The 13837-nt window shown below is 36.8% G+C and overlaps 1 protein-coding gene across 2 annotated transcripts in view; it reads right to left on the bottom strand.

Moving 5' to 3' along the window:
• Positions 1-13837, bottom strand: part of LOC150077203 (cell adhesion molecule Dscam1-like) — a 275287-nt gene that overhangs the window by 40703 nt on the left and 220747 nt on the right. For both annotated transcript variants that reach the window (XM_090386702.1, XM_090386703.1), the window contains exons 15-17: positions 6716-6880; positions 4379-4449; positions 1023-1260 (exon numbers count right to left, since the gene is read on the bottom strand). In XM_090386702.1, the coding sequence (XP_090242828.1) occupies positions 1023-1260; positions 4379-4449; positions 6716-6880 (474 nt within the window). The remainder of the gene's footprint in view (positions 1-1022; positions 1261-4378; positions 4450-6715; positions 6881-13837) is intronic.

Genomic DNA, 13837 nt, shown 5'->3' with positions numbered 1-13837 from the left:
ATAGGTCCAACTTGCTCACATTTTGTGTTAAAGGCACTTAGAAATAATCAGAAATGGACCAATAAGACTTCTTATATAAAATAATTTGGATTTATCTTTTCTTATGGACTTGCTTTGCGTTCTGGACAAAGCAAAAATGGCAGATATATATATATATATATATATATTATCCTGTTGAATCTACGGTATACACGAGAAGTGAATTCGGCGAAAAGGATAAGAAATGTAACGATATATGTTAGGATGAAGTGACCAAGTAAGATATGAAAACGGGACAGATAGTTGGCAAAAACCTAAAATAAGAAATGAAAAGGAGACCCAAAATAAGAATACATTGCAGTGTTTTTCACAATTTCAGTGTCTTCGTCAGAGGTCATCCACCAAAATTGTGAGAAAGAGCGCAATGTACTTACTTCTGTTTCTGACATGTTCTGTAAGCTAAGGAGCACGTGTGCTGCAGACACGTGTTACGAACGAAATTTGAAATTTTGCTGAAACTCAACTGATGATTCAGTCCTCTTTTGATCTCTGGCGACCATATTAAGACAGTGGCGTAACTGGTTGATACTTCCCCAAACTGGTCATCCTCATATTTTAGAAACTGCACAATACTGAATTTTTTCATGTTATTTTATAACACATTAAGCTATGAAAATTGCATATTCTATATTAATACACTTCATATGCTCTACTTCTCAGAAGTTTTTGACCGTCTCTCGTATATAATATATATCCATACATGTATTACACATAATTCAGCAGTCGGGTTTCACTCGAGTTATTCATTTGTGATGAATATCATTTTATATTTGGATGCCGTCCCCAAACACAGCTGTGGGTGTATAACCGTTTCCTACCAAGAGTAACAAAATAAATGTTGTTTAGAAAATAGCATACATTTATTAAGAAAATGTCTAAGAATTTATTAACTAAATTAAGAAAGTTTTTCAATTCACTATGCAATTCGGGGCGAGCATAATGAATTGAAACACTTTACAGCAAGTAATCTCGACTCTACTTACCATATTCCAAAGACTGGACGATTACTTTTTCGGAAGGAGGTCCGGCACCTTTGCTATTAAAGGCCTGTACTATAACGCTATATTTAGTGAACTTCTGTAGGTTTCCAAGTTCTGTTTCCTGTGCCATTCCTTGCGCTGTTTCTAAAGTTTTATAAGCATATGGTTCTTTAGAACCTTCAATTTTGTATCCAACATAATAACCCTCTACTACTCCGTGCTGCTCTTCTCTTAGAGGAGGCTAGGAAAGTGAAAAATAACGGAAAAAGAAAGAATTTTTTTAAAATCCTATGTAATATTAAAGAATATAAAAAATAAATCATTAATTAAGTTTACTTTTTAATATTATTTATTTTTATTATTAAAATAATACACAAAGCCTATATAGGAAATGGTTAAATAAATAACTAATGGTTAAATAATATTTATAATTATAATATAAATAAATAATGGTTAAATAATGATTCAATGGTTTAATGCATCGCATCCAGTAGAGAGACAATATAACAGGACTAATCAGGGTAAACGAACCCCTTTTCAGCAAGTGAATAAACGCGTACAGAATATATGTTAGATATGGAATAAAACAAAATAAATACTAAGTGAGTTGTGCGTGCTCAGATGCGTACAGGGTCGCTGGAGTATGCCAACATTCATTCACTAGATCGGTGTTCGTTGGTGCACAGACGTGTATGGGATTGCTGCCAGCGTTTGTCGAGTTTCAAACTGTTGATTAGTAACAAGTAGGGACTTTAGGATACTGAAGATCGGTCTACAATTATGTTGTAACAGTGTGGTGAGAACAAAGAGCTGAATGATGAATGTAGCATATTTGATTATTAATATATGAAACAGTATTATATCCAGGAGTAAAGAAAATAGATATAGATATGAATGTTCAAGTGTTAGGAGTTAATTAGGGAATAAGGCAAGAAGTGAATTAGGGAATAAGTCAGAATAACTAGTGAAGGGAAACGGTAATAAGAATAATATATGCAAGGTATCTTTGAGTCAACTTTGTATATTATGATCATATGCTATCTAGTTCAATTGTATATTATGTTTTGCTCTCCCACAAATTGGGCGAGATAAACCTGGACAGAAATTACCCTCATGATCCTGAGAATCTTCTGTGAGATATAATATAATAATAACTTTATATAATCCCCCACCCCACAGTTCACAGTTCGTTTATCCTGAAAGCTACGAATTAGTCTTAACTTATTTAGTTATTAAAAATCTAGTTATTGTCTCTACTGGATGTGCTGTATTATTATTATCTTAAATTGAAAATTAAATAAAATTAATTTTCAATTTTATTGAATTAGAGCTAAAATGGAGTCAAACTAAAATTGTAATGTACTTTAACTTTGAACTTTTTTTAATAATATATAATTTAAGCATTAGCATTAGTAGAGGCATACGATGCAAGAAAGCAAGCTTATGCAGCATCAGCCAAAGAAAAAAAAAAAAAAACCTCCCATTTTACCCCTCCATTCGTTCCAAATGTCTGTCCAGCTCAGCCTTAAATTTATTTAGGCTATTAGCTTTCACAACAAAAGATCGAAGTCTGTTCCACCAATCAACTACCCGCTGGCTAAAGGCAAATTTCCGCACATCTATTCTACAACTGTCTTTCCTCAATTTGAAACTGTGCCCCCTAAGGTTCTTAGTCTGAGGAAGAATCTTATCAGCTTTCAGCTTGCTCAACCCATTCACGGCCTTATACACCTCAATCAGATCGCCTCGCAGGTGCCTACTCTCCAGGCGCTGCAATTTGCAGAAGTTTCTTGGTAAGAGGACCCCTTTGTTCCCCTCACCAATCTTGTTGCCCTTCTTTGTACTCGTTCTAGCAACTCTACATCCTTCCTAAAATGAGGCCTCCAAGACCTGTATACAGTACTCAAGGTGTGGCCTGACCATTGCCTTATAAAGAGAGGGACAATCACCTCCTTTTCCCTGCTAGCAAAATTCCTATATACCATTGACAAAACCCTATGGCCTGCTCTGGCAGCCTGTCTGCATTGCTCAAAAAGCTTCATATCTGCCTGCACAATTACTCCCAGGTCTTTTTCATTTTCTACCACCTTAAGTGTAGTACCACACAGTTGGTACGTTTCTCTTGGATTACTTCTACCCATATGCAGTACTTTGCATTTGTCAATGTTAAACTTCAGTTGCCAGTTCTCAGCCCATTTGCCCAACTTATCTAGATCCTGTTGCAGCAGCATACTGTCTTTACTGTCGTTAACAACCCTGCTAACCTTTGTATCATCTGCAAACTTGGACATTAAACCCGATATACCTTCATCAGTATCATTTATAAATACACAAAACAACAATGGGCCCAACACCGAACCATGAGGGACATTACTAATAATATTTTTCCACGAAGAGCAGTGTCCATTGATTTCCACTCTGTAGTCTCCCACTCACCCATCCCTTTATCCATTGTAGCAACTTGTCCTTAATGCGATACCTCTCCAATTTTACAACAGTCTTCCATGTGCAACAGTATCCTGAAATCCAAGTATATGATATCAAAATTATTTTTGGCATTCAGTTCCTTTGTGACCACATCATAGTATCCAATCAAATTGGTCAGACCTCCCTTTAACAAACCCATGCTGTGTCTTAACTGTTACTGCAGTCTTGTCTAGATGATCCCGCAATGCTCCTTTAACCAGTGACTTCATTATTTTCCCCGGAACACAGGTTAAACGAACAGGTCTTTAGTTACTTGTGTCACTTTTTGAACCCTCTTTGTGAATTGGTGTTACATTTGCACACCTCCAGTCCATGGGGACCTCCCTTGAGTCCGAGGAAGCTCTCATATTAAAAATCATATGGGAATAATAAAAAGTTTTCTTATTTTTGAATAAAAACACAGGCGACTAAGAAACAATAGCTTTAACAAATTATGCAAATTGAATTTCTTTGCTACCATTAATTAAAAACTTTTTAATTTCGTTTCGATATTTAACCGCAACTCCACCAATGGAAATAAGCTGACTGAGATAAATTAAAATAGCTAATTTTCTCTTGTTGGGAGCGTAGAAATGTCTGACTTATAGATGCTAAATAGTTTGCCACTTTTTTCTGCTATGGTAAGTAATGTAAGCACTAAAGAACCATCTTATCTGCAACCTTTTTAATAAACTTTTAAGACGAGAGCATTTACCTGTGTGTGTGCGCGCCCTTTTATAGTTACAAACGTTCAAGTCAGCGGTAAAAGTTTAGTTTTATATTTGATGCCACTTTGTGCAAAATAAAAATGTTAATCCGAGTTTTTAATCAACGAGCCAAGGTAATGAAATTTAGAGTCAAAGTACACAGAAATATCAGAGTAAGTGCCTTACCTTCCATGAGACCTGCAGAGAGCGGGAACTGGTAGCTATTACTCTCACATCCCTGGGCGGACCACTTGGAGCTGAGGAAATAAAGTTAATTAAGGAACGCTTACTTTTTGGTCATAAAAAGAAGCTTCAGCGAGCGACTTTAATAACATTCTAATATTTACAGAAACTGTGTGAACGTTTTATTGTCTTTCTGCCTTTTTTTTTTTAAATGCATAACTCGTTTCATCCTAAATGAAGTATGACGTAAAGGAGAGCGAAAGAAATTAATATTTATGCGATAAATTAATATTTGAGTTTTCTTGTTTGGTCCTTGGCAGAGCGTCTGAATGTGTGCTTCTCAGTTTATTTTTTTTTTTATATATTCGTATGGTTGGAAATTAGATTCTAGTGTGTCTGTGTATCCTACGTTCGGGATATTTAGTACTTTCGAGGAAGTTCCAGTACTTACATGCTTAAACCGTTAGGCATAATAAACATGACAAGGAAGTTGCCTTTGCAAAGGCTTTACTTAAGAATGCTTCGTGGTATTTTAATATTTCTTTCTCACAGTGACATCATGAGTTATCTTCGTATATCTTTGTCACAGGAATGCGGACTGACATTTCTATACACACAGAACTCTTTCATTAAAGGAATGTAGACTGGAATTTTTATACGCATTTATCAAAATAGTATCGCCCACATCCCTTCAGCATGCGATTTTCATTAGTAGGGACGCTCAGTTTACCAAACATAGTCTGGTATTTTTAAGGGATTTAAGTTTGGCCCTGCCAGCTGACTCCCTAGTTGGAAATCTAGCTGGTTGAATCTCATTAAATATGAAAGTTAAAACTATCATTATTTCCAAAATAAAAAAAATACAATTAAAAATATATTTAAAATCGATTTAAAAAAATTAAAATTACCTTTAATTTCAGAAGACACAGGAGCACTTAATAAGTGTTTGTGATATTTTAAATATTCTTAATTAACCGTTACAGAATGAACAACTGCAACATTCTTATGGGCAAATGTACTAATAAATGCAAATGCTGATTTATTTGGAATTCCTCTTTGATAAGCGAATATAATTTCAAAATTGGACAGTTATTTCGGTTTGAGAGGTAACAAAGGCAAATTTGAGGCAACAAAATCGCATTCAGGGATTTTAAAACGCTGTGAGAGAAAGAGAGAAGCTGCACTACATACAGAGAGCTAAAATTAATACAAATAATAATAAATTGATATAAACATACCTACAAAGTTTGATTTTAGTGATTTATGCATATGTGAATGAAAAAAAAAAAAAAAAAAAAACGAGCAATAAACACGAAGCTCATCAAATACTGTAAAATTTAGTCATGAAAGTTACTTGATAACAATGGTAAATTTAATCTACAAACACCATTTCTGTGTATCGCTTTAATATAACCGATACATATAAGTTTATTTTAGGTTTTTGAAATTTTATTAATGTATTTTCTAAAGAAAGCGATCTCTATCATAAATGAAATAATAAATTTGTTACTATTCAATAATGTAACATACTTATTTTATTGCAGATTAATTATATTTTGAGTTCTAAAAATACACTTTTCATTTCAAGGCACATTGTCAGTCACGATCATCTAGAAATCATGAGGGAAGTTCTTAGCAGAGATGTAATGCAAACTCGATTAATAAATCATTATTATTGTTATGAGGAATATGAGCATTTCATAAATAAGAGGTTTAACAAAGGAATAGGTATTACAAAATAGAATATTATCAAAAAAGAGCAAGGTACTTAAAATATATAATTTTTAAATACAGTTGAAACTGAAGGCAGCAGATTTTCGCTTTTAAAATAATAATTATGTATTTTGTATATTTTTGCTTTAATTAGAAAAAATCGTGATGTAAATAATGGTGGTAGAAAATATTAGCAGATAAAACTGAATTCATTTAAGAGAATCACCCTCCTAGAAAATTTCTGTACAGGGGTGTTTCTTGAATAAACTGATGATAATAATAATAAAAAAAAGAAGACAGAGAAAGAGTGAGAAAATAAATATAATAACGGCTACAGGACTAAACGGTAAGCTTATTAACTCTCAAAGATTCAGCCTTTCAGGGTTTATAAGCGAGGTTGATACAAGTGATACTGCGTTCAAGGAATTGCACATTTGATTAACTTATGCAATTTATTACATTTACGTATAAGTAATGAGGTCTGCATTTTAATTTTATTACCATTTACCAAATAAGATTTATTGCTGTTAATAGATGAAAATGAAATTCATATATTTTGGGAATAATTCTGCACGTGTATTTATCAGTGTTGCTAGATTGAATTTATTTTTGAATAGTACAACCTACCCTCTCCATCGGTGGTAGCGACTACATTTTCACTTAAATCGCTACTTCCTACGGCGTTCTCTGCTCGAAGACGGATGTGATACACGTGCTGAGGCAACAACCCTTGCAGTGTGTAGACGCTGCTTGCTGGTTCGACCGTTACGGTTTTGGCATTTGTCCAGGTCTCTAGAAATGCATCATTGATGGCTTGGATTAAGAACTCAATTTATTTAGGAATTCAAACTACTTCAATGTACTACACATAAATTTACTTCCACGGTGATACGCTATATAAAGTCGAAGTTTGCTACCAGGTTTGTTTTGCTATAATTATTTATTCTTGCTGGCTCGAGTAAATTTATTTCAATTTTAACTTCATGCTAATGCTCTTCAGTTTTCATTTTTATTTTAGCTTATCTCTATGACAAATATACGACAGTACACAAAATGAGGAAGTGAAAAATGGAAGCAATGTAGAATAAAAATAGAAACATATCTGTTTGAACATTCAGATAAAAAAATTACGAAACAGAATAAGTTCTAAATCTTAATGTGGAATATGTATATATTTTATGATTGATGATGAGCATCAATTATTAAACTGTTGATAGAGGATGAAACGTCACTTTTCAGCACCAACAGTAAAATAACCTCTGTAAGGGTTTTAAATAATATATTTTAGACCCATCTGAGAAGCAGGCCACCTGGGTTGTCTCCCACGCATTTTGGGGTTTGACGTAAACATTTTAACCCCATCGATCGGGTTCAAGTCTTTAAAAATACATTTCATTTAAAATTTTGAACAATTTACTGTAACACGGAATTAAAACAGTCTAATAAGAAGAAATGCAGTATTAATGATTATGGATTAAAATACGTTTAAACAAGCAGCAATTGTGTTACCACTTGTCTAAATGTATAAATACAGTGGCGGACAAAAAACTTCATCACTTGTGAATTTTGCAAATAATGTGTTTTGCGTGGCATTGTGGGTTGCATAAAGGTTCTAAATGCATTTGTTAGATGGGATCTATATAGCGGTGAATGAAATCCAATAAAAAGACTCCACCTGATATACTTAATTGCCATAAATATCTTCCCAAAGGGTAAAATGCGTAATTAATGGAAATATGAGAAATCATGCAAATGGAAACAATGATGACAACCAAACATACATTTTATTGCATTTATGTGTACAAACTGAAATGATAAGTTAACGTAATAATATTATGTACTGTAAATCAGCAAAATAAGTCCTCGATATTTTGTTCTTCCTCCTTCAGCTGCAATTACGGCCTTGCAACGATCTGGCATAGAGTTAATCAACTTCTGGATATACGGTTGCCCAATTTCGTAGTACCACACCCTTACAATGCCCTCCTGCAGCTGAATCTTACTTGTTGGCTTCTTCTGAGCAATTTTAGACGACATTATGTACCAGCAATTTTCAATAAGGTTCAAATGTTGACTGTTGGCGGGCCAGTCCAACACTGTAATGCCAGCATTTCTGAGGTATGACTGCACCTTAAGGGAGAAAAACGAGAGAAAACATTGGCGTAAGTATGTTTTATGCCTTGTGAGACAAGAAGACAAACTCATCATTAAATCTAAATAGCATAAAACTTACCAATTTTTCTGTGTGGCAACGTGCTGAGTCCTCTGTGTGGTGATCCTTAATAACGGGTTTCAGGCACTCCTCCAAGATAGCAGTGTAGGTTTCTGCATTCACCGTTCCCTTAATAAATTTAATTCGCCCTATCCCTTTGCTTGTTATGCATCCCCAGACCATTTGACCCGCGGGGAACTTTGCAGTCAGGATCATGTCTCTGATTTTTGTCTTCTGACATATCGTTTCCGGTGTCCCATTGCTCTTTTGTCCATGAAACATGCGTTTTAGCCCAAGAAAGTAGCTTCTTCCTCATTTTTTGGGTCAACAAAGGCTTCTTCTTCTTGGGCCGATAGGCATGCAGACCACATTCTGAAAGCCGTCTTTGGATAGTTTGTACACTTGTTTCAAGACCAGAGGCCATCTCAAAGGGCAGTTTTAGATCAGGAGCACTAGCATGGCGATTACGAAGGCATAGCCGTTTCAAATATCGATCTTGGGAAGGCGTAGTCACTCTCTTACGGCCTGATCCAGGTCTTCTCTTCACATCACCGGTTTCACTCTTTAATTTCAGCACCCAGGATACTGTTGACCAGTGGCAGCCTATTTTATCAGCGATAGCACGCGTAGAAAGCTCTTCCTGGGACAGAGCAACAACTACACTTTTTTTTTTTCTTGGTATCAACTGAACATATGGGGCCATGCTTACGCCTCCGCAAAACAGGATATTAATGAGCGTGTATACCCTTCCAACGCCATATTTATAGAAACGGCTGATGCAATACCTTTCAATTACTGTCTGATGCAATAGAAGCGTTATCTGACGCAATATCTTTGCTTTGTGACAAGGGACAAGGTATTCTTGTATTGATTGCGGCCTCCAGGGTTACCCCTATATACCGCTGTAGCATCTGTAGGTTATTTATAGCCGGCAAGTGTGTAAGTGTGTGTGTGTAAGTATATATGTGTGTTGTGATGGTTGTTGTTTGCCGGCCCTGGAGTCTTAGCAGCCGGGAGGCAGGGAGCAAGCTACCTGCGTCCCGACTCCCGTCCCTAGCCACGTGGAGGCGTTCCAGGAACTATCTAAGTTACACTAAGTGGGATTCCAACAAGTGGAATCCCGGTTTTTGCTTTGTGACAAACAAAAATGACTGTAATCAAACAATATTTTATACGTTTCACTACAGATGTTACTTTTTTTTAAGGTGATGCAGTTTTTTTGTCAGCCACTGTAGATGTAAATTTTAACATCGAGACGTATTTTTTGCCTTAGTAAATATCATGTCCTGAAATAGTTAAGCTAAAGGAATTTCCACTAATTTTAAATTACTCAAAATCAAACGTTACATTTTTCCTTAAAAATCTTTTCTTTCAACTGCATATGATAAAAAAAAAAAAAATAAAATATATATATATATATATATATATATATAAATGAAAGGATATTAGCGAGAAATATAGAATTCCAGGAAATTACACAGGTGCTATTAATATTTCAGTATTAGTGTTAATAATTTTTTTTAAGTTTTGAAAATAAAATGAAGAGTTTTCTATAAGGTACGAATTTCAACAGCAGCATAACAGAAATTCACGTTAAATGATATAGCCACCTGTGAAAGTATCAGATGATTGACCCTCATTATCACGAATGCGTATACTTGAAGAAATAGGGTACTTTACAGCAAAATCTGATAATTAATAAGTTTTACTATTCTACGTACAACTTCTTTCAATCCCCCACTTGGGAGTCTGGCATGTTGAAATGACTAGTTCATCACTGCATATAAAGGGGAGGGCATATAACAGGTCTCTCTAAACAGAAACTGTTTAAAGAGACCTGTTATATGCCCCTTTATATGCAGGTGTTAGGTGACAAACTGAGACTGAGATTTTTTGAGTTTGATCTCCTGTTTCAGACAACATATTTTCGTCTCATATATTATCGCTCTTTCCTGTCATCAAACTGTTCGCTGTCTTATGCTCCCTATTAATAAGGAAGGTAGAGATCTCACTCGTCTATCCCAAAATGTAAATCGCGGTAGTAGAACCTGCCAATATTGAGCTCATCTGAGTTGAGGTTCTTGTCCTGGCAAGTCCATCAGATGAGTAGCGTTTACAATAAATCATCAATACAAACGTTAATCGTATTTAGCAGTCACGGGCTTGAACCCCGGTCCCTCAAAGAGCACGTACTACTGCACTAATGCCCCCACCACACGGCTACGTCAGGCTAATGGTGTGTGTAATGGCATTGTGCTTTTTTATTGAGTAGTGCAACATTGAGGCAAATTGTAGTAAACAATTTGGTCATTTCGAGGTATAAAATGAGGTCATGTACTACTCGTACAATAATGACAACACTACGTATCAAAAAATGATTATATGTTTATATTTAAGTACTTCTTTAAAAATAACTAAATGCACAAGAGACAATACGTTAAGAGTAAGGGTTTAATATCTAGATAACATCAGTGTAGATACACCATAGGTAACTCTTAAGAAGCTACAATCGTAGTGTGGGAAGCATCATTTGCTCTGTATCTCATATTGTGCTCTTCCTTCATAACGAGTTGCCATGGTATTGCACTACCTCAAACAAGTAACGCTTCACTAATAGAGAATACTATTGTTACTTATTCTCAGTGAGTACTACCACCCAGATGACACCGTTTCAAAGCTATTGGCCTATCATCGGTGGGTGATATGAGAAATATATGAGACAATATGAGAAACAGAACAAATGATGCCTCCCACACTATCATCCTAGTTTAAGAGTTATCTATGGTGTATTTACACCGATATTAAACTCTTAACTTTTTATGCCTTATGCATTTAGTTATTTTTAAATATTATCATATAAACCTTTTGGCATTCTCATATTGTGTGATTATCTTCACAACTGGGTTGTCATATCTGCAATACCAGGGTACATGCCCACCCACCGATGATAGTCCAATAGCTTTCAAACGATCACCAGGGAGAGCCTGATGTTCCGGGCGTTTCCTAGAATAGGTAACAACAGTCTTCTCTACTGGAGAAATGTTGCCTATTCAGGGAATTTGAGTTTTTGAGTGGTGTGAGTTGAAGAAGTTACTGTCCCTTTCATTCTTGTACACAGTTTATTTTCTTCTTACACTCTTACTTTAACTTTCCCTCTACTTTTTGCTTTTCTAAGTCTGATAGGGACAAGTGGATAGTAGAGTTATTATCCCACACATATACAAATAGCTCTGAAACGGTGCCGACTGGGTGGTGGTACTCACAGTCTTCCCTGTTAGTGAAGCGTTACTTATTCGAGGTAGTGCAATACCATGGCAACTCGTTATGAAGGAAGAGCACAATATGAGATACAGAGAAAATGATGCCTCCCATACTACCATCGTAGTGTGGAAGGCATCATTTAAGCGTTATCTATGGTTAACTCTTAAATTATGTTAGTTATCATATTAAGAGTTATCTATGGTGTATCTACACCGATATTATATACAGGGTGTCTCAAAAATATTGGTACAAACGTTTAGGGGAGGTAAGTAACATCTAAAGGAATGTGAATCGCATAGGAACCCATAACCGGAAACGTCACGGGGAAAGTAGTAGCTGAGGCACAAGAAGCAGAAATGACACAAGACAGTAATTAGTGGCAAACATTTATTTCACATAATATTAACAATGGAGTACAAGATGCATGCATTTCATGATGTTACAACAGATGCTCGAAGGTTCCACCATGAGACGCGATGCATGCGTGACACCGATGCAGCATGGATTGGCGGACACGGTCGAACACACCTGGAGTTTCTTTGACAGTCCAGTCGTAAAAGAAATAACAAACTCTTTATATACCTTATCTGAGCTTGGAAGAACCATATACTTCTGTTGGGTCCCAGGACATATGGGAATTCCGGGAAATGAATTAGCGGACAATGCCGCAAAAGTGGCCGAATTACCACCTGATGTACAGTGGAGAGTTCCACATCAAGACTGTAGACGAATAATACAGGAAAAATGCATGTACCAGTGGCAATCAACATGGCAAAACCAACTTGAAAATAAGCTTCGAAGTATCAAGCCAAATCTTGAGCAATGGCCTTCAAGCCTCAGTGCAATTCGACAACAGGAGGTAATACTAGCTCGTCTTCGTATAGGTCACACTAATATTACTCATGGTTACCTTTTAAGAGGGGAGATTCACCCCCGGTGTGATCACTGTAAAACAGTGCTTTCAGTGAAACATATCCTTATGGAATGCACAAAATTTGCAATAGAACGCCAGAATCACTTCACTCCAGCCACAACTGAAAACCCACTAACGCTTAGTTCACTTTTGGGCAATAAAACAGATGTCTCAAAGATTTTTACCTTTCTCAAAGCGATCAATGTATACCACCTCCTTTAGCTAGTCAACAATCAGTTTCCTGACTCTCGATCCATAAAGAAATAGCATAAATACTAACCTATGTATGGCGCATTATGGCCATAGACGCCCATGCGCCAAAAAAATCCCCAAACAAACAAACAATCTTTGACAGTAGCAGCAGCGCAGACGAGTCTCGCCACGAGATCCATTTCCGTCTCCACAGGCGATTCATACACGATAGATTTGAGGGACCCCACAGAAAGAAATCGAGGCTCGATAAATCAGGTAAGCGTGGGGGCCAGGCAACGGGTCCATCACGGCCAATCCATCGACGCCCAAAACGCCTGTTCAAATGGTCACGAACACACCTTCCATAATGGGCAGGCGCCCCGTCATGTTGAAACCAAATGTTGCGTCTCACATTTGCTGGAACATCGTCAAGTAACCCTCGTAGAACTTGTTCAAGAAAGATCCGATATTTAGCGGAGTTCATGCGGGATGGTAACAGGTATGGGCCGACTAAGCAGTCACCGACTATACCTGCCCACACATTTATTGCGAAGCGATGTTGTGCCGCATGGGGTCGCACACCGTATGGGTTGTCGTGAGCCCACACCGTGTAAGTTGTGCTGATTGAATAAGCCTTCCCGAGTGAAATAAGCTTCATCCTTGAACAAAACATAGGCTGAAAAATTGAAGTCTTGAACACTTTCTTGGAGAAACCACTGCGCAAAAGCCACACGTGCAGGATGATCTTGAGGGAGCAGTAACTGAACCCTTTGGAGATGAAAGGGGTGTAAGGAATCGTCGTGCCAGACACGCTGTACACTTCAACGAGACATTCCTAAGGCAGAGGCAACGGCACGTGTGCTGGTAGTAGTATTATTCTGGACGCCCTTCAACACACTTTCTTCCATGGCGGGAGTTCGCGTCGAACATGGTCTGCCCGCACTACTCCTGTTACCTCTAAATGACCCATAATCGCACAAATTTTGATGCACACGCGCAAACAAACGGTGCATGTCTGTCTGGGAAGCATTCTCCATAAATTCGTTGAGCGGCTCGTCCATTGCCCTCTGCTAATCCATACACGAGGTGCATGTCTGCCAGCTCAAAGTTCGTATATTGATGCATGCTCTTCGTGCGGCGACTTCTGCTTATTTGAGTAAACCAGAAATTT

Source organism: Mastigoproctus giganteus, chromosome 12 (genome assembly GCF_048544385.1).
Source record: "Mastigoproctus giganteus isolate SK-2022 chromosome 12, ASM4854438v1, whole genome shotgun sequence".
In the NCBI taxonomy this organism is placed as follows: domain Eukaryota; kingdom Metazoa; phylum Arthropoda; class Arachnida; order Uropygi; family Thelyphonidae; genus Mastigoproctus; species Mastigoproctus giganteus.
The sequence above is the reverse complement of the archived record's forward strand: the minus strand, read 5'-3'. Positions and strand labels throughout refer to the sequence as shown.